Source organism: Phyllobates terribilis, unplaced genomic scaffold (assembly GCF_046119375.1).
Source record: "Phyllobates terribilis strain yellow unplaced genomic scaffold, ASM4611937v1 Scaffold_9__5_contigs__length_417890890, whole genome shotgun sequence".
Lineage (NCBI taxonomy): Eukaryota > Metazoa > Chordata > Amphibia > Anura > Dendrobatidae > Phyllobates > Phyllobates terribilis.
In genome coordinates this window covers 277,735,873-277,757,555 of record NW_027362769.1, presented here as the reverse complement: position 1 = coordinate 277,757,555, position 21,683 = coordinate 277,735,873, and the positions used below count along the sequence as shown (strand labels likewise).

The window sequence follows — 21,683 nt, the reverse complement described above, 5'->3', positions numbered from 1 at the left end:
GAGAGTCTCCTGTCCTCCACAGCCAGGTACCATCCGCACATTGGAACGCATGGATTCCGCATGTACAGATGCAGTAATGCGGAATTCAAGCGTTCCAATGCAAGTCAATGGCGGCGAAAACGCAGCACTTCCGCAGAATAATTGGTAGTGCTGAGTTTTTTTCCGCAATGATAATCCGCAGCGGAAATTTCCGCAGCATGTGCACAGCACATGCGGATTATCATTGGGGAACATGGCAGGCCTTCTACCATGCATTTTTTAAGCATTTCTGCAGCGTTTTTGCCGCTGCAGAAACGCTTAAAAAACGCATCGTGGGCACACAGCTTAAGTAAGAAAGGTCATCTGTACCTGGCTCAATGGAAGGTATACGTTCCTAAATAAAGTTGATGGATCCTTAAAAATAATTAATGCTTTAATTTTGCTCAAAGATTTGAACGTTAGGTCTCCCCTCTACTTTCCTAACTCTTCTGGGGGGGGATGGGAGGCCTAAAGGTGGATGGGGAGAGTACTGTTACTAATCCGTTCTAGCCCTAGCACCAGTCCACACATCTACACTGGCCGGCTCTCTCTGCTCTTGTGTGTGTTGTGTCACTATGGTAACCCAGCCATACCTCTGAAATAAACTCCCTAGGCCTCTAAAATCCCGCTCAAAATACAGTTCTATCTATGGAAAAATAAAGTTATGGTTATCTGTTTATGATGAATTAACAATGCCTCCTTCACCGGTCATATTAGTAAAGTATCGGGAGAGGAGGCAGACAGCAGCATCACAGTATTGGAGCACCAAGAGCAGTGGGGAGCATTGAAGGAAAGCTGGAGACCAGTGATGAGCAAGCACTAAAATGCTTGAGTGCTCAGTACTCGAAGCTCGGACGTGCTCGACTGCAGTACCGAGCATAATGGAAGTCAATGGGAAACTCAAGCATTTTTCCAGAAGACCCTACCTGGAGGGCTGGGGCAGGAAAATCGCTGAAATGTATGGTAACAGTGCTCAAACAGAATGGGACCAGCATGCGGAAGACGCCTGGACGCATCTCTGACTCGCAGGACGCTGCTGGGAACAATGTTGTCAAAGTACAAATGTATGTAAAGAGGGCACCACCCAGGAAATGGGATCAGACTGTAGCATGTAAAGAACAGTCAAATAGAGTGAGAAAAAGAAACATGCTATATGCACAAGGATCACCATAAATAAATAAAAGTTTTATTGAAATACACAGCAAAAAAATATTTAAAAACAATTTAAAAAGTCAAACAATTACATAAATATCAACAGCCCAAAATGAGGCTGAACCAAGACTAACAAGCAACCATATAAGTAAACAGCAAAATTCTATGCCATATAAAGCACCATCAGTTACAGGAACAAAGATTTAATATTTGCATCTGTAGTCAGTACTGAAGATGTCACACAGTCCTAATGCACAATACACACAGACCAGGTCCTGATATAGACTATATACCACAATGTACGCCACAAAAATACACAGTGTGCACACCCCCAACATGAAATTATAATCCCATGGATACACTGATATATAACAGAGGTATGCAGTATATAGGAGGAAAAAAGGCTAGAAAAGATACCTTAGAGCCGATACTACTGTAGCATATCTGTATTGCAATAATCATTGTAGCAATATCAGGCAATTGCGCTGTAAACATAGATTGAATACATACACAGATTGCAACAATTAGTGCCTGACATATAATGATGGCAGCACACGTCCACCTGAGACCTGTGTCAAGTTAACTGCAGCAAAAATCCTGGACTACAGCATGTTTAGCAGGGAAAGGCGGGGAATCAGTGCGCAAAGCGTGTCGCCACACACTGTGGCTTCCTCAGGGGCCTCAATGCTCGCAGAGTATTACTCCACTTTTGGGAACATTCCCACGATTAGTGTTTGTTCAGGCTTTCACACAGTTGAATTTCCACATGAATCCCGTACCTCAGCTCACTTGTATATTTTCATGAGTTTTTGACACGTGTTTTTGTCTCTCTGTGGTATGTTATTAGATGTGACAAGATATAGGTAGATATTGGGTAGATGGATATCTGTGAGATATATAATTAGTGCGTGTGTAGTCTACTGTACAAGGATTAACATAATAAATAAATGAAAAAATGTAGTGGGCTCCCCCGTATATATTATATAACCAGCTAAGGTAAAGCAGACAGAAGTGGACTTCTCTTATCAGGCTGCAAAGGTCCATGGTTATTGGGCCCTTCCCAGCCTAAAAATACAAGCAGTTTTACCTTGGTCAGAACTGTGGGCGTCTACTTTTTTGCCCCTATGATGTTGCCTTTTCATGACTGGACAGAGCAATACTGGGTGGAAAATACACAGCCAGTTGAATTATATGAAAATTAACATATTGGGAGCCAATAATTTTGGGGCTTGGTATCTCCACAATGGAGTGGAGCAAAGAGAAAGATAATTTGTTTTTGTCTTTGTCTACATTCCTGCTACTATGTACAGGAATGTACAGTTTATATAGTCATAATTTTTGAAGGGTCCTCTTTAACATAAATTAACCTAAACTTTACAACCTAATATATCTGCAATGGGGGGAGGGGGAGAGAAATTGAAAAACAAACTATTACACAGCTCTGCAGCCACTGTTACCTGATGTGGCCAGTTTAACATGCTTAAATTGGTGAAAGGTCCTCTTTAACCCATTCACCACCAGGCCTTCCTAATGGGCCAATTTTTTTAAATTCTTACCAGTGCTACTTTATGATGTAATAACTTTGGAGCATTTCAACATATCCCAGTGATTCTGAGAACATTTTGTATGACATGTTATACTTCAGGCTAGTGGTAAATTTTGGTCAATATGTTTTGCGTTTATTTCTGAAAATATCTAAAATTTGACAGAAAAATTATTTTGCAATTTTCAAAAATTAAATTTTTATGTCCTTAATAGAGATGGTTATACCACACAAAAGAATTAATAAATATAATTTACCACATGTCTACTTTACATCAGCATCATTTTTTAAACACTTTTTTGTTAGAAAGTTAGAAGGGTTAAAAGTGTATCAGCAAATTTTCATTTTTCCAACAAAATTAACAAAACTTATTTTTTTATGGACCACATCACATTTGAAGTGACTGAGGGGCTTATATGACAGAAAATACCCAAAAGTGACACAATTCTAAAAACTGCACCCCTCAAGGTGCTCAAAACCACATTCAAGAAGTTCATTATCCCTGAGTGAGGACTTTATTTGTGGGTTGAGTAAAAGCTTTTATTAGTAGCATTTTTGCATACAGAACATCAGTTCACATTTACAGTGTTCTAAGTTGAGCACTTACATCGGGGTTTCCATCGACATTTCCAAAACACATAATTCAGATGAAACTGCCGATACATTTATTAATGAGGCAGCAAGGTTACTCATATACTATTTTTATTTTTCTATTGAAGGAGCCATAATGAGGGCTTGCTTTTGTGGGATGAGTTAGTTTTTATGGGTACCATTTTTGGGCACAAAACATTTTTTGATCGCTTTCAATGCTGCTTTTTGAGAAGCAAAATGAACAAAGACCAGCGATTCAGGAATTTTTTTTTTACGTCGTTCACCATATCGTAAAATTTATCAGGCAGCTTTTCTTCTTCGGGTCAGTAGGATAACATCGATACCACATTTTTAATGTTTTTTTTCATGTTTAGCTGCTACACAATAACAGTTTTATAGAAAATAGAATTATTTTTGCATCACTGTATTCTGAGAGCTATAGCTTTTTTATTTTTTCGGTGACTGAGTTGTATGGGGGCTTGTTTTTTGAGGGACGAGATGACATTTTCAGCGATACCATTTCTAATTACATACAACTTTTTGATTGCGTGTTATTCCACATTTTTGTCGGCTGTATGATGAAAAAACTGTTTTGCTACTTTTTTATGGTGTTCACTGTAGGGGTTAAATAGTGAGACAGTTTTATAGATCGGGTCATTCCGGATCTAACGATATAATATGTTTATTTTTGTTTATACATAAATATACATATTTATTAGCATAATATTTTTTTTGCTTTTTATTTTGGTATTTTATATTTGTAGTTTTTTTTTTATTTTTATTTAGTCCCTCTATGGAACTTCAACTTGTATTACTCTGATCATCGATATAATGTATTGCTATGCACAAGTAATACATTGTGTTACACTGACAGAACGCCTTATAGACCAAGCTCCTGACATGGTCTAACAGGCCACCTCCTTCACCACTAGCCATTGTATGGTCACAAGTACTGGGCAGTGTGTGAGGAAAGCTGCTTGGAGGAGGCTGATGATCTGGTAACATGCTCCTCCACCACCAGCCATTGTATGGTCACAAGTGCTGGTCAGTGTGTGAGGAAAGCTGCTTGGAGGAGGCTGATGGTCTGGTCACATGCTCCTCCACCACCAGCCATTGTATGGTCACAAGTGTTGGTCAGTGTGTGAGGAAAGCTGCTTGGAGGAGGCTGATGGTCTGGTCACATGCTCCTCCACCACCAGCCATTGTATGGTCACAAGTGCTGGTCAGTGTGTGAGGAAAGCAGCTTGGAGGAGGCTGATGGTCTGGTCACATGATCCTCCACCACCAGCCATTGTATCGTCACAAGTTCTGGTTGGTGTGTGAGGAAAGCTGCTTGGAGGAGGCTGATGGTCTGGTCACATGCTCCTCCACCACCAGCCATTGTATGGTCACAAGTGCTGGTCAGTGTGTGAAGAAAGCTACTTGGAGGAGGCTGATGGTCTGGTCACATGCTCCTCTCACAAGAGCTGGTCAGTGTGTGAGGAAAGCTACTTGGAGGAGGCTGATGATCTGGTCACATGCTCTTCCACCACCAGCCAATGTATGGTCACAAGTGCTGGTCAGTGTGTGAGGAAAGCTGCTTGGAGGAGGCTGATTGTCTGGTCACATGCTCCTTCACCACCAGCCATTGTATGGTCACAAGTGCTGGTCAGTGTGTGAGGAAAGCTGCTTGAAGGAGGTTGATGGTCTGGTCACATGATCCTCCAACAGCAGCCATCGTATGGTCACAAGTGCTGGTCAGTGTGTGAGGAAATCTGCACTAACAAGAGAAGGTGGTCGACCCCTTCGAGGCATAACAGTTGCCGATATCATCAAATGTCCTGAAATACTGGTCACGCTAACACCCTGAAATGCTCGTCAGATCAGATGACCAATATTTAGAAATGCTTCATAAAAGTTATGTCCACAATGGATGTCTCTGCAGAAGAAATTCCACAGCACCATTTATCAGCACTATAATGTGCAGACAGCAGCGTCATTTCAGCTTTCAAATCCACAGTGAGAGTCAATAAATGTTGCAGGTCTTTTCTGCAGTATGAGGATGAGACTACGGTATTTTTAGTGTTGCTTGGTACTGTATAATGTGAGGTGGATTTTTCATCTGGAAAATCTGGACTGAAACTTAGCTGTGTATACGACCCTAGTGAATACACCCTTAAAGGGTAGCTGTCACCAGGTTTTTGCAACCTCATCTGAGAGCAGCATAATGTAGGAAAAGAGACCCTGAATGCAGTAGTTGTTATAATTTCAGAGTTCTTAAATATAACATGAAGCAGAGCTGAGAAAGCTAACCCTGCCCACACCAGGCTCTGTTTGCACATTGACTACTGACAATGGGCTGCTTATCGCAGGAGAATGCAGAATCGGACTAACAGTCGCATGCACATTGGACCAGGCAATAATAATCTCCTAGTGATAAAACCTTTATTATAAGAAAACAACAGCAACCAAGCTTGATAAGAGACACAAATGACAAAGTTAGAGGTAGGTGGAAGGTCCTTAAAGATGATTTCAGGGAATTAAGCTGCAAGCTTAAATCAAGGACCTCCAAGGTGGTATTCTCTGAAATACTACCTGTACCACGTGCCACGCTAGAGAGGCAACAGAATATTAGGGAGCTAAATAAGTGGCTCAAGAACTAGTATAGGAAGGAGGGGTTTGGGTTCCTGGAGAACTGGGCCGACTTCTCAGTTGGCTACAGATTCCATGCTAGGGACAGGCTGCACATCAATGGGGAGGGTGCAGCTGTGATGGGGGAGAAAATGGCTAGAAGGTTGGAGGAGTGTTTAAACTAGGGATTTGGGGGGTTGGATATTCATTTTTTAGGTGGGGAAGATAGTGCAGATAGTGGCTTGGGCACAACAAAATAGAGGAATTAGAATTAATTTTGTTGGAAAATAATTATGACATGGTGGGGATATCTGAGACATGGCTGGACGAGAGCCATAACTGGGCAGTTAATTTACAAGGCTATAGTCTGTTCAGAAATGACCTTACAAACAAGCGAGGGTCAGGGGGGTGTTTATAGGTAAAATCATCCTTACAACCCATCTTGCGGGACAATATATGTGAATCTAATGAAAATGTAGAGTCCCTGTGGGTGGAGATAAGGTGAGGGGGAAAAAATATTAAATTACTGATAGGAGTTTGTTATAAGTCTCCAAAAATAATGGAAGCAGCGGAGAATATCCTAATAAAGCAAATAGATGAAGCAGTGACTCAAGGAGAAGTGATTATTATGGGGTACTTCAACTACCCTGAAATACATTGGGGAACAGAAACCTGTAGTTCAAGCAAAGGTAATAGGTTTTTGCCAACTATGAGAGAAAATTACCTTTCACAACTGGTTCAGGACCCAACAAGAAGGGGGGCACTGCTAGACCTAATATTAACCAACAGGCCAAGACCGCATATCAAATATACGTGTTGGGGGTCACTTGGGTAATAGTGATCACAAAATAATAAGTTTTCATGTATCCTTTAATAATATGTGTAGTAGAGGGGATACAAGGACACTAAATTTCAGGAAGGCAAATTTCCAACGGTTGAGAGATGATCTTAGTGCAATAAACTGGAACAATATCCTGTGACATAAGACTACACTAAGCAAATGGGAGACATTTATTAGCATCCTGAATAGGACCTGTGCACAATATATACCCTATGGGAATAAACATGCTAGAAATAGGAGGAAACCACTGTGGCTAAATAGAGCTGTAAGGGGCGCAATAAGGGACAAAAAGATGGATTTTGGCAAGACCTTACCTGTAAAATGCTTTTCAGCGAAGGAAGGAAGGGAGACACAGATCCCTTACTAGTGGGTAGGCGGAGCCCCACAGGATAGTTCACCTCAGATTAGAAAAAGTGACGACCGGCCCCTCCAGCCTAGGCTCCTCCTACTCCATCTCCTTCAGTCCGTACACAAGCTAAGGAAGAGCAGACAACACCAGCGGAACAACACAACCCCTTCCGAAAATTCAGAATGCGAGAGAACAGGTTATGCATATAACAGAAAAAACACACAGTCCCAGGCACTACTCACTGGACCTGACAACTGCGATGAGCTGGCAATGCTGGAACAGAGCCCTAGCGCGCCGACCCCAGCCCAGATGACCGCCATCAGAGAGGAGTCGTGTCGCATCTGGAAAACAATAATACACTTCTGCCATGGGAGGGTGCTGTGTCTCCCTTCCTTCCTTCGCTGAAAAGGATTTTACAGGTAAGGTCTTACCAAAATCCGTCTTTCAGCAGCAGAAGGGAAGGAAGGGAGACACAGATCCATTACTATTGGGACATCCCAAAGCAGTCCAGAACTCAAGGGTGGGAAACAGTGGCAGAATCGCCAACACCCCAACAACTTAGGCAAGAGCGCAACAAGCGCCGAAACTAGATAAAGAGATAACCTAAACCACCGCCGACTGCAGGACCCTGAATCCCAAGGCCGCATCGGCGGAAGCACTCACGTCCACTTTATAAAATTTAGTAAAAGTGTGAACGGAGGGCCAGGTAGCCACCCGGCAGAGCTGCGCTGCCGAGGCCCCCTGACGAAAAGCCCACGACGAACAAACAGCTCTCGTGGAATGAGCTCGGTACGCCTCCAGGATAGCCGAACGTATCCACCGAGCTATAGTGTCCTTGGAAGCCCGCTGACCACGCCGACGACCAGCAGGAATCACAAAAAGAGTCCGACTTCCGAAACCCTTGCGTGATTGTAAGATAGAACTTCAATGCCCGCACCAAATCCAACGAGTGCAAGGCCCGCTCCTTTGGACTCTTCGGTTTCGGACAGAGGGAGGGCAACACGATGTCCTGATTGACGTGGAAACGCGACACCACTTTAGGCAGAAAATCGCAACGGGTACGAAGCACCACGCGATCCAAGTGGAACTCCAGAAATGGGGGCGAGAAAGACAGTGCCGCCAACTCAGAAACCCTTCTCAAAGAGGTGACCGCCACCAGGAAGGCCACGTTCCAAGAAAGCAAGTAAAGCGTAGCTGAATCCATAGGCTCAAAGAGCCCATGCTGAAGAGCCTCCAAGACTAGATTGAGCCGCCAAGGAGCCACAAACGCCCTCCGCGGCCAATCCGGCGCCAACAAAATCGCCGAAATTCGTTCGAGTTTGATCCGCCGGATCACCAGAGGAAGTAAGGATACTGGCGGAAACATGTAGATCAGCTCAAACTGGTCCCATGGGGCCACTAGAGCATCTACCGCCACAGCCTCCGGGTCCCTGTACCTGGACATGAACGTCGGAACCCTGGCGTTCAGCCTGGATGCCATCAAGTCCCCCAACGGGAGCACAGCAGTGCAAAAACTTCCGGATGAAGACTCCATTCTCCGGGATCCACCTGCTCGCGACTGAGGAAGTCCGCCGTGATATTCAGCACTCCTGGGATGTGAATCGCGGAGATGGCTGGAAACCTGGACTCGGCCCATACCAGGATCCGAGAGACCTCTATCATGAGTCTGGAACTCCTCGTCCCGCCCTGATGGTTGATATAAGCGACAGCTGTCGCATTGTCCGTCTGAATCCGGACCGGCAGAACGCTCAAAGGGACCGTCCAATGTCGGAGGCAGAGAAATATTGCTCTCAACTCCAGGATGTTGATCGGGAGAGAAGACTCCTCTGACGACCAGACCCCCTGAACCCAGAGATCATTCCAAACCCTCCCCAGCCAGTCACACTGGCATCGGTGGTAATGACCGACCACCGTGGGAGGAGGAAGGATTTCCCCAGGGATAAAGCCTCCGGACGTAACCACCATCCAAGAGACTCTCGCACCCTGCGGGAGATACCGACACAGCGATCCAGCGAAGCCGGCGATCGATCCCAAAGGGTCAGAATAAGATCTTGGAGACCCCGGGAATGAAATTGTGCAAACGGTACCGCTTCCATTGCCGCCACCATCAGACCCAGAAGGCGCATACACTTCTGAAGGGACATCGCCATCGCCGACCTCATAGCCTGGACATGGTGACGAAGGTTCGCTTGTTTGTCCAGAGGCAGGGACACCACTGCCCGTACCGTGTCGAAATGCATCCCCAAGAACAGGATTGACTGCGACGGCTCCAATGACGACTTCTTCCAATTGACCAGCCACCCGAAGTCCTCCAGGTGCTGAAGGGAGAGATCGCGAGCTGTCACCGCCTCCTCCGCTGTGGGCGACACAATTAACAGGTCATCCAGGTAGGGGAGAATCGTAACTCCTTGCCTTCGAAGGAGCGCCATGAGCGGTGCCAGAATCTTTTTAAAAACCCTGGACGCCGAGGCCAAAGCGAATGGTAGGGCCACAAACTGGTAATGGGCCTGACCTATGGCGAAATGCAGGTAGCGCTGGAGAGCCCTGCCTATAGGGACATGCAAATAGGCGTCGCGGATGTCGATCGACACCAAGAAATCGTACTGCGACAGGGCCGCCACGACAGAGAGAAGAGACTCCATACGGAATTTCCGGATCCGGACATGAAAATTCAATTCTTTGAGGTCCAGAATGGGGCGAAACTTGTCCACCTTTTTGGGGACCACAAAAAGGTTGGAGTAAAACCCTCTTCCCCGGTCCTCCGGCGGAACCGGAACCACCACACCCTGCTGCAGAAGAGAGTCGACCTCCCGCAGCAGTGCGGCAGCCAGCTTGGGCTCGGACGGGATGCGTGACTGACGAAACCCGTCCGGGGGTCGAGAATGAAACTCTATGAAATAGCCTGCCGACATAACCCGCGTCACCCAGGCGTCCAATATGTGGGACGCCCAAATCGACCCGAATTGTAGCAGATGACCTCCCACCCGAGAGCCCTTGAGTGGGTTCCTGGCGTCAGTCCGCCTTAACGGGCTTTTTGTCAACCTCCCGTTTGTCCTGACGGAAATGTTGTTTCCAGGGTGTACGGGATTTCTGGGTGGTCTTCTTTCCGGAAGACGAGGGACGACCCGATCTCCAAGAGGGCTGACCGAACCGTCCCCTGGGCCGAAAGGACCGACGACCACTACCGGCACTTGACTTGCCAGATGTAGAAGCCGCTGCTTTCCGCTGCAGCAAAGCCGTATCCTTGGCCTTGGCTTAGCAATCAGCTCCGTGAGGTCCGAACCAAAAAGCTGACCGCCCTTGTACGCCAGACTCCGCAAACCTTGTTTGGATACTGCGTCTCCAGTCCACTGTTTAAGCCACAGTGCTCTCCTGACTGTGACGGCCGAGGATTGAGCCCTGGATAGAACCGAAGTAGTATCCAGCACTGCGTCCCTGCCATATTGGGCCGCCTCTTCCAACAGCTGGAAGAGCCTTTCCACCTCAGACAGCGGAGTCCCATCTTGCCACGCCATCCGCAGCTGATCCAACCACCGCAGAGAAGCCTCACCAGCCCACATGGCCATCAAGGCCGCTCAGAATCCATTACCCGCAGCCTCGTAGATGGACTTCGCCGCTAACTCCGTCCTTCTGTCCAGCGGTTCCTGTAGACTCGCCTTGCCTTTAACAGGAAGCAAAGAAGATTTGCTCAGCTGAGACAATGGCACGTCCACCTCAGGAGAGGGGACCCAATTAGAGATCGTCTCCGTGGAGCAGGGATACAGGGCATCAAAAAACCGCATCCCCTGGAAGCGTTTATCCGGACACAGGCATTCCTTCTCCACTGCCTCGTTAAGTTCATCGTGCGCCGACAGCGTCGAACGAGCCCGACGCGACTCCTGATACAGCCGCGCCGACTTGCCAGGGCACCTCTCCTCTTCAGACAGCTGTAACGCTTCCGGCATATCAATAAAAGCGTCCACGTGGCCCAAAAGCGAAGCAGAGCGACCCTGCCGATCCTCTTCATCAGAATCGGAGATCTCACCAGCAGAGTCTGTCGGTGATTCCGAAGCCTCCGACGCACTGCGCGGAGGAGACAGCGCCACCACAGTCCTGTGGCGATTCTTGCCTCGTGACGTCGGTTGGGACTTAGCTGATACCCAATGACCCTGTAGGTCAGACAGACTGTCAATGGAGCGTGTGAGCGCCTCCACTTTAACATCACAGACCCCCGACCAGTGTCGAACCTGACGCCGTCGAAGACCCCGGCATATCAGATACGCGTGACCGATCCTGAAGCGGACGGGGAGAGAGGTCCGCGCCCACTGGTCCCTGATCCGACATGCCCCCACACAGTTGCGAGCGTCGCGGATAAGGCGGTAATAACCCCTTACAATGGGTACAGTAACCGAGAATGTGTGATTCCGCTACCACAGCCTGTTCCGACACAAAAAATCACCAAGCACTGAAGGGTTAAAGCTCCTCCTTAGAGGGAGAAGAGCTACCCCAGCTGCCTGCAGAGCAAAAGTTAACCTAACAGACTAGGGTGATGCACCCTCTGATCCCAGAAGCATGCACATCCAGAAAGGGTTAATTACCCTGATAAGGCCAGACCCCGTTCAGAAGGGGTTAATGCTGCTGACTCACCAGCTGGCCGCGGTGACTGCTTTTCCCGGTGTCTGGTGGTGTAGAGAGAGGTGAGCAGGGAGCAGGAGGCGCTTCACGAGGTAATGGACGTCGGCAGAAGGACCCGGAAGAAGAAGGGGCTGGGTCAGCTCCAGCGCGCGCTTTCCGGGCGCTTCCCGCCTGAGGCTAAGATGACAGGCAGCAGAGAGGCGCAAAGCCACGCCCCCGCCGCCGCATACTAACGGAGCCCGCGGCTCCTCAGTCCCTGCTCCCCTGCTAGCAGAGAGTTACACAAACGCCGTATGCAGCGGTGATATCCTTCCTGCAAGGACAAAACAGCAGTCACCACTTGTAATAGTAACAGCGGCTGCCGCCGCAGCCGCTGAAGCACTCAGACCACAGAGAGCACTTACCCACCTGAGCGCCACAGGGACCCCCAGGGATGTGTGGCGCCGTGGCCCTTTGCTTCCCCCCACGGCGGAGCGCGCAGGGACCCCACAGAAGCGGTGTGCGTCTCCGCCAGGGAGCGCCCTGTATCCCCCGGGGCCGGCAGGCTTCTGCGGGGACCTCCTTAGGGGGTACGCAGATCTGCCAGGGGAGGGTCAGGGGTCCCAGCAGCGCCGAGACCCCCTGAGACCTCTAGACCACGGGGGGTCCAGGTCTCCGGAAATGATAAAATAAAAAAAAATTTCTGAGCAGCTGCAAAGGCAGCGACTATCCTCTGCGACCTCAAATTGTAGACTGAAGAACATGGGAGTAGGAGGAGCCTAGGCTGGAGGGGCCGGTCGTCACTTTTTTCTAATCTGAGGTGAACTATCCTGTGGGGCTCCGCCTACCCACTAGTAATGGATCTGTGTCTCCCTTCCTTCCCTTCTGCTGCTGAAAGAAAGAATTTAGAGAACTAAAGCAAGTAGGTAGTGATGAGGCATTAAATAAATACAGAAAATTAAATAAATTCTGTAAAACCAAAATCAAGGCAGCAAAGATTGAGACAGAGAGACTCATTGCCAGAGAAAGTAAAAATAATCCCAAAATATTCTTTAACTACATAAATAGTAAAAAACTAAAAAATGATAGTGTTGGCCCCCTTAAAAATAGTCTGGGTGAAATGGTGGATGAGGAAAAAGCCAATATGCTAAATGATTTTTTTTCAACCGTATTTACACAAGAAAATCACATGACAGAAAACATGATTAGTGATGACAAAAATTCTCCAGTAAATGTAACTTGCTTAACCCAGCAGGAAGTATGGCGGCGTCTAAAAATCACTAAAGTTGACAAATCCCCGGGCCCGGATGGGATAAACCCGCGAGTACTGCAGGAATTAAGTAACGTCATAGATAGACCATTATTTTTAATCTTTAAAGATTCCATAATAACAGGGTCTGTACCACAGGACTGGCGTATAGCAAATGTGGTGTCAATATTCAAAAAGGGAACAAAAACCGAACTTGGAAATTATAGGCCAGTAAGCTTAACCTCTACTGTGGGTAAAATCCTGGAGGGTTTCCTAAGAGACGCTATACTACAGTATCTGAAGAAGAATAACCTCATAACCCAATATCAACATGGGTTTACGAGGGACCGTTCCTGTCAAACTAATTTGATTAGCTTTTATGAGGTTCCACACAAAAGGTTGATACATAAAATGAGAAGAATGGGGATAGGGGAAAATATATGTATGTGGGTTAAGAATTGGCTCTGTGATAGGAAACAAAGGGTGGTTATTAATGGAAAACACTCAGACTGGGTCTCAGTTAACAGTGGGGTACCACAGGGGTCAGTATTGGGCCCGCTTCTTTTTAACATATTTATTAATGACCTTGTAGGGGACATACAGAGTAATATTTCAATATTTGTAGATGACACTAAACTCTGCAGGGTAATCAATACAGAGGAGGACAATTTTATAATACAGGAGGATCTATGTAAACTAGAAGCTTGGGCTGATAAATGGCAAATGAGCTTTAATGGGGATAAATGTAAGGTAATGCACTTGGGCAGAGGAAATAAAATGTATAATTATATGCTTAAATGTAAAACACTGGGCAAAACTGTAACTGAAAAAGACCTGGGTGTATTTGTGAACGACCACACTTAGAATACTGTGTACAGTTCTGGTCTCCGGTGTATAAGAAAGACATAGCTGACCTAGAGCTGGTGCAGAGAAGAGCGACCAAGGTTATTAGAGGACTGGGGGCTCTGCAATACCAAGACAGCTTATTAAACTTGGGGTTATTTACTTTGGAAAAACGAAGGCTTAAGGGTGATCTTATTACTATGTACAAGTATATGAGGGGACAGTACAAAGACCTTTCTACTGATCTTTTTACTCTGAGGCCTGAGACGGGGACAAGGGGGCATCTTCTACGTCTGGAGGAAAGAAGGTTTAATCATGATCACAGACGCGGATTCTTTACTGTAAGAGCAGTGAGACTATGTAACGCTTTGCCGCATGATGTTGTAATGAGTGCCCAGAGACAACTGATCCCACACTTGGACACTCTAAAGAGCTGTTCACTTTTCCATTCAAAGATTCGGGCCTCTCGCCTGGTCCACTTGAAGCGGGGCAAGATGAGATCGCATGTAGCAGACAAGGTCATGCGAAGGCGACGGTGGGAAAGTGTCACAAGAGGTGGACGATGATGAAACAATTGCCAGAAAGTCAGGAGTAGGACTAGGGTGCGGAAGTGGAAGACGAGGTGGTGGATGATATAGTAACTGAGCCAACCTGGCAGGACGACATGCAGAGCAAGGACAGCAGCACACAGGGGGAGGGAGGCAGAGCCCCCCAACAGGCAGGAAGAAGGCGGGCAACCGTTACCTGTAACACCAACACGACAGCATTCAGTTGTCCATACCCCAGTCCATGGTACGCAAGCGCAAATATGCAGCCAACACCCCACAGGCCACATTACTTAACGCCCACATTTCGCGACTGCTTGCGCTCGAAATTGCCTTTTAGGCTCATGGAGACGGAAGCTTTCCGCAACCTGATGGTGGCGGCCGTCCCTTGGTACTCGGTCCCCAGCCGCCACTATTTCTCCCAGTGTGCCGCCCCCGCATTACACAAACACGTGTCCCACAACATTAGCCGTGTCCTCAACAATGCAGTTACTGGGTAAGTCCACCTAACCACAGTCACGTGGACAAGTGCTTGTGTGCATGGACGGTACATCTTGCTGACGGCACATTGGGTTAACATAGTGGAAGCCGGGACCCAGTCGGACCTTGGGACGGAACACATCCTCCCGACGCTGAGGATTGCGGGCCCTAGGTCAATCAGGGTTACCACAGTCTACAGCTCCTGCACTGCATCCTCCTCAGCCTCCATCTCCGAAATGACCACATCAGTCACAAGCTGGAAGCACCTCAGCCTCAGCCAAGCAGCAAAAGGCTGTGCTGAAGCTAATATGCTTAGGTGACAAACCGCACAATGCTGAAGAGTTGTAGACAGCTCTGAAAGAGCAGGCAAATCTGTGGCCGACACTGCTGAACCTACAGCCAGGCATGGTCGTGTGTGACAATGGCCGGAACCTGGTGGCGGCTCTGAGGCGAGCTCACACATGTACCCATGCCTGGCCCATGTGCTTAACCTCGTGGTTCAGAGGTTTCTCAAAACCTACTCGGAGCTGCCGGATCTGCTTGTCAAAGTATGCTGCCTGTGTGCCCAGTTTAGAAAGTCAGCTACAGCTTCCGCCGCCCTTGCCTTTTGCGTTTGCAGCTTCAGGCTCACCGACTGGTGTGTGATGTCCCCACGCGTTGGAACTCTACACTGCAGATGTTGGGAAGGATTTGTGAGCAGAAGAGGGCAGTTGTTGACTACCAGCATCAACAAGGCCGTCGGTATTCAGTTCAGACTCCACACATAAGACCTTAGTAGTGGACATGGATGTCAGACATATGTACCATCCTCCAAAACTTTGAGGACTCCACCAAGATGGTGAGCGGTGATGACGCCATAATTAGAGTCACCATCCAGTCTTCTGAAACGCTCTGCTCACAATCAAAGAGGATGCATTGCAGGCGGAGAACGATGAGATGAAGCAAGGAACCATACAGGGTGATTACACACAGCCGTCTCGTCCCAACGTGGACTGAGTGACAATGAGGAAGAGGAGGAGGAGGAACAACAAGAGCTAGTTTCATGCGCTATAGTTGGTACTACCTACACAACTTTCATACCGTCTGTTCAGCGTGGCTAGCCTAAGGACAGGGAGGAGGAGAGCATGGTCAGTCGTTCTCTTGGTGAGGAGACGGAAGTCTGGCCTGTTAGCAGTGTGACATGAATGGCTGAATTTATGTTACGCTGCCTTTCCCGTGACCCTCGTGTTCTCAAAATTCTGGGTGACAGTCATTACTGGTTGGTGACACTTCTAGACCCACTCTATAAGGAGAACTTTCTATCTCTTATTCCTGAGGCAGACAGGTCTACAAAAATGGGACAGTACCAGAAGGCCCTTGTTGCGGAACTATTAAAAGAATTACCATCTGAAAACGCTGGCAGCAGAGGTCACAGTTCGTTGGACAACCAAGGAGTACAGGAGAGAGAGACACGACTTCAATCCAGCAGAGGCAGGGGAACACTGTCAAAGTTCTGGGAGAGTTTTCTCAGACCCTCCCATCGCACAGGCCCTGAGGCGCGGGATACTCTCACAAGGAGTGCAAAGTTTGGGAAGCTGCTGAGGGAGTACCTTGCGGACCGTACCAACGTCCTCCGTGATTCATCTGAGCCTTATAATTAATGGGTATCCGAGCTGGACACGTGGAATGAACTGTCTCTCTACGCCTTGGAGGTTCTGGCTAGCCCTTCTGCTAGCATTTTATCAGAGCGGGTTTTTAGTGCCGCTGGTGGAATTATAACCGATAAGCGCATCCACCTGTCAACTGAAAATGCTGACAGGCTGACGCTTATAAAAACGAACAAGGGCTGGATTGGGCCAGACTTCTCAACACCACCGAATGATAGCAGCGTAACAAACTCAAATCCTGTGTCTTTTTTTGGGAGGTGTATTTCCATGCACCTTTTCACACCCACACATGTGTATACGCTTCCTGATTTTGTCTATTTGCTCTTGTCCTCCTCTTCATCCTCCACCACCATATTACCTGGGTGAAAGTGGTCCGTGATGCAAAACCCACAATTTTTTTAAAGGGTGTTTATGATGGCCGTAAAAAAAAATTTTTTATACAGTATGTCCATGTATACCCCCCAGGGGTAAATGTTTGTCAGCCCACACACTTAGTACATGGGCATTACAAGTATAGGAGACCCGCTCCTTTCTAACGGGAACATTTTTTTATGAGGCCCTCCTCCACGTCTTTTCCAAGGTGCATTGAATTGCTTCCCAATTTTTGGCAGCCCTTGCATTCACTGCATAGGCCAACACTATGGGAGACTCACTTCCTAATAATGGGAACATTGTTTTCAGGAGGCCCTCTGACCTCCACGTCTCTTCCAAGGGGCATTGGAGTGCCACCAAATTTTTGGCAACATTGGAGTAGGTTCAAATTTTTGTCAGGCCTTGCATTCACTGCATAGGCAAACAAAATGGGAGAACCACTTCCTAATAATGGGAACATTGTTTTCAGGAGGCCCTCCTCTAAGTCTTTTCAAAGGGGTATTTGGGTGCGTCCAAATTTTGGGCAGCCCTGCCACTCACTGCATAAGCAATAACAGTATAGGAGACCCACTGTCTAGTAATGGGAACAACAAAGCATAGCCGGCTGATGGCTCTCTAAGAATAGTGAGGGCCGACTGCTGGCCCTATAAAAATAGGCTTTGCGACTTTCAGAGTCCCTCCTTCATAAATGAAACAGGATGTGTCTGATCATGTCTCACACACCACATGGCCAGATAAGGTTGTAAAATGTTAAAATGACATTTCCTGTTGAATGCATTTGTCACTGCTGAAAGCAATGCAAAAGTGCAAAACCGCATCAAAAACGCTACATGTGAACACAGCTCAAGGTGTGGAGGAGTATTTTTTTTTTGAGTACTTATTTTGCCTTATATACAAGTCATTACTCTGGAAAGGATGTTCCTTAACATATTTCCCAGGAAAATCCATTTTGGTTTCGTTTTTGTATGTTTTATTGGAAGTCCGTAAAAATGGCGTAATACCTCTGACAACATTGTTCACAGCAGTGACCTGGGAGTCAGAAATGCTTCCAGGGGTCTTCCCCATGCTGTTCCCATGTCATTTGAGCACTGTTCCCATCGATTTGGTCAATTTTTAGGCCCTCTGAAGACCGCCGGGGGGAGCTGCCAGAAAAGTGCTCGAGTTTCCCATAGATTTACATTGGGCTCGTTGCTCAGGTCGAGCACCCGAGTATTCCAATGTGCTCGACCCGAGCAACGAGCACCCGAGCATTTTAGTGCTCGCCTATCATTAATAACTGGCATTTGACATCTACTTTGCTAGATTTAGTTAAACATTCTTTTTCATTCCCATGTACATAAGTAGCATATGTACTTTACACTGCATCCTTACTTTCTGTTATTGCAATTCTTCATCCTTTCTTGGTTAGGACATAGAGAATGTGTTCCATGTTTCCTTTTCTTTGGTCTACCAGGAGCCCTCCTTGTTGAGGTCTTAATTTTTTCATCAGATCTTTCCCTACAAAGATTTTAATGAATATAATATAAAATTTGTTTGCAGAATACAATAGAACACGATTAACATTTTAATTATTTCATGTTAAAGAAGCAAAATGAAAAACTCATGACACAAATATGCTAGAATCAATTTAGAATTTATTACCCCTGGACTGGTAGCATCTATCACAGATGTAAGATCACTCATTTAGCATGTTGCAATATTTTGACCTTTAAAATGTGTGGGAAACCTTGGGCAAAACAACTAAAGCAAATGTAAAAAGGGACACTATATGTTCACTTTTCAAATTTTTCTGTGAAAAAAATCTGATGTATTTTTGCAGTGGAATTGAGGATCTTTCTTTAATTTTCAGTTGAAACTGCCGCTGGACTGCAAGTATGAGTGAATTTAAAGGGTATCTTGTCAGTAGGAATTCACTCTCCTCTTTATAAACTTTATAAACTCCGGACCACCCTTGACCGATATCGCAGCTTGTACTCCCACTCACACCAGTATACTTACCTCCTTAGGACTTGGCCGTAATCCTGACTCTGCTCTATTCAGTGCAGCCAGAGCCCCCAGCTGCACCTATCAGGACGGCAATCACTCTTCAAAATCGGCACCATCCCCCTGAACCTACTAGACTTCACAGCCCTATCTGATTCAAAAACAGGACAAGCCCACCAAAAGGTTGAGTATCTCCAAACGTCGGACCACCATCTGAAAGTTATCGCAGCCAGCATCTCTACGCACATCACTATACTTACCTCCTTAGGACGTTGGCCGCATTCCTGACCCTGCATTGCCCTACCGGACAACGCCACTACAATATTACAGGGCAATTATGGACATCTAAAAGCAAGATTAACCTCTAGTCCTACAGCACAAGCCAAGGTGCCCCAGGACAACCCACCGACAAGGTGACCCTCAGTGACCTTCACCTCAAAATACCTGAGGTCTAAACCAATTGATTAATACACAGTTCACACTGTCCCCCAACAGACAGCTGTAAAGGAACCTAATCTACAAGGACAACAGTCCAAGCAGGACACCTGCACAGCCAGCTCCCGGCAGCATGCTAACTTCCAATCCAACAGCAGGTATCTCACTACTTAATCTAATTTTCAACAAGTACTATTCCTTTCATCGTAACCGCCTATCCTCTACCCTAGATACTACTGTAGGAAGCCGTCCACAGAACAACCCATCTACCGTTAAGAAATACACCAATTCATCCTACCAGGTAATCCAAAGAAAACTAATTACAATTCTACTACTATCCTACCAGACCTCCTATCACTTTCTCCTACTAGGTCTCCGCAGTTGCACCTCCTAGCCTACCGAATCCATCATCCTACTCCGAAGAATCCTAGGAGCACGAGCTTGAATTACTAACTTCTATCCACCTATTTATTTATTTAATTACGCTCTCTATCACACATATACATTCTCTGTATCTTACAGTATATTTTAAGAATATTTTAAAAATTATTTTTTACTCTATGATCCAATAAAGGACTTTTATCCTCTCTCCCGAATCCGTCTCACTACTGTCAGTGCAAATTAATACCCTATCAGTATACATACCTTTACGGACACCAAGTGGTTCCCTGACCAAAAATTCGCAGCTACTGGAAGTGAACAGCCCGTTAGCGCCTTCTTTACCCAACCTAATAGCATTATTAACCTATTTATCGCTCGCACTTAGCTGAATGCTGCAGGGAGAAAATTAACTTTATTCCCCCCGGCAGCGTTTCGGTTTCAGTATTCAATGCAGAGCCAGTGTCAATCAGGGCCAGGGGCACAGTTACAGCCACCACTTTGTATACTCAGAAGTTATAGAACCTGCACAGCTGCAGCCCCCGTGACTGAAACCGGAACGCTGCCGGGAGGGGGAATAAAGTTAATAGTGTTCGGCTATGTGCGGCGCCAGGCAATCTGCAGATTAATAGCATTTTTTTCTGATCACAGATTCCCTTTAAAGCCATATGCACTTGGTTATATAAAAGCTCCAAACAACCTTCATGTTAAGCTCCAATAGAAAAGTATTGGGTTTGTGTGTGTATTATAATATATTAAACTATACATATATATACAGTACAGACCAAAAGTTTGGACACACCTTCTCATTTAAAGATTTTTCTGTATTTTCATGACTATGAAAATTGTACATTCACACTGAAGGCATCAAAACTATGAATTAACACATGTGGAATTATATACTTAACAAAAAAGTGTGAAACAACTGAAAATATGTCTTATATTCTAGGTTCTTCAAAGTAGCCACCTTTTGCTTTGATGACTGCTTTGCACACTCTTGGCATTCTCTTGATGAGCTTCAAGAGGTAGTCACCAGAAATGGTTTTCATTTCACAGGTGTGCCCTGTCAGGTTTAATAAGTGGGATTTCTTGCCTTATAAATGGGGTTGGGACCATCAGTTGTGTTGTGCAGAAGTCTGGTGGATACACAGTCCTACTGAATAGACTGTTAGAATTTGTATTATGGCAAGAAAAAAGCAGCTAAGTAAAGAAAAACGAGTGGTCATCATTACTTTAAGAAATGAAGGTCAGTCAGTGCGAAAAATTGGGAAAACTTTGAAAGTGTTCCCAAGTGCAGTTGTAAAAACCATCAAGCGCTACAAAGAAACTGGCTCACATGAGGACCGCCCCAGGAAAGGAAGACCAAGAGTCACCTCTGCTTCTGAGGATAAGTTTATCCGAGTCACCAGCCTCAGAAATCGCAGGTTAACAGCAGCTCAGATTAGAGACCAGGTCAATGCCACACAGAGTTCTAGCAGCAGACACATCTCTTCAACAACTGTTAAGAGGAGACTTTGTGCAGCAGGCATTCATGGTAAAATAGCTGCTAGGAAACCACTGCTAAGGACAGGACACAAGCAGAAGAGACTTGTTTGGGCTAAGGAATGAACATTAGACCAGTGGAAATCTGTGCTTTGGTCTGATGAGTCCAAATTTGAGATCTTTGGTTCCAACCACCGTGTCTTTGTGCGACGCAGAAAAGGTGAACGGATGGACTCTACATGCCTGGTTCCCACCGTGAAGCATGGAGGAGGAGGTGTGATGGTGTGGGGGTGCTTTGCTGGTGACACTGTTGGGGATTTATTCAAAATTGAAGGCATACTGAACCAGCATGGCTACCACAGCATCTTGCAGCGACATGCTATTCCATCCGGTTTGCGTTTAGTTGGACCATCATTTATTTTTCAACAGGACAATGACCCCAAACACACCTCCAGGCTGTGTAAGGGCTATTTGACCAAGAAGGAGAGTGATGGGGTGCTACGCCAGATGACCTGGCCTCCACAGTCACCAGACCTGAACCCAATCGAGATGGTTTAGGGTGAGCTGGACCGC

The 21,683-nt window shown here is 46.4% G+C and overlaps 1 protein-coding gene across 4 annotated transcripts in view; it reads right to left on the bottom strand.

Annotated features, from left to right (window-relative positions):
* Positions 1–21,683, bottom strand: part of TNRC18 (trinucleotide repeat containing 18) — a 739,821-nt gene that overhangs the window by 435,616 nt on the left and 282,522 nt on the right. For all 4 annotated transcript variants that reach the window (XM_073647819.1, XM_073647820.1, XM_073647817.1 and 1 more), the window contains exon 13: positions 18,204–18,329. In XM_073647819.1, the coding sequence (XP_073503920.1) occupies positions 18,204–18,329 (126 nt within the window). The remainder of the gene's footprint in view (positions 1–18,203; positions 18,330–21,683) is intronic.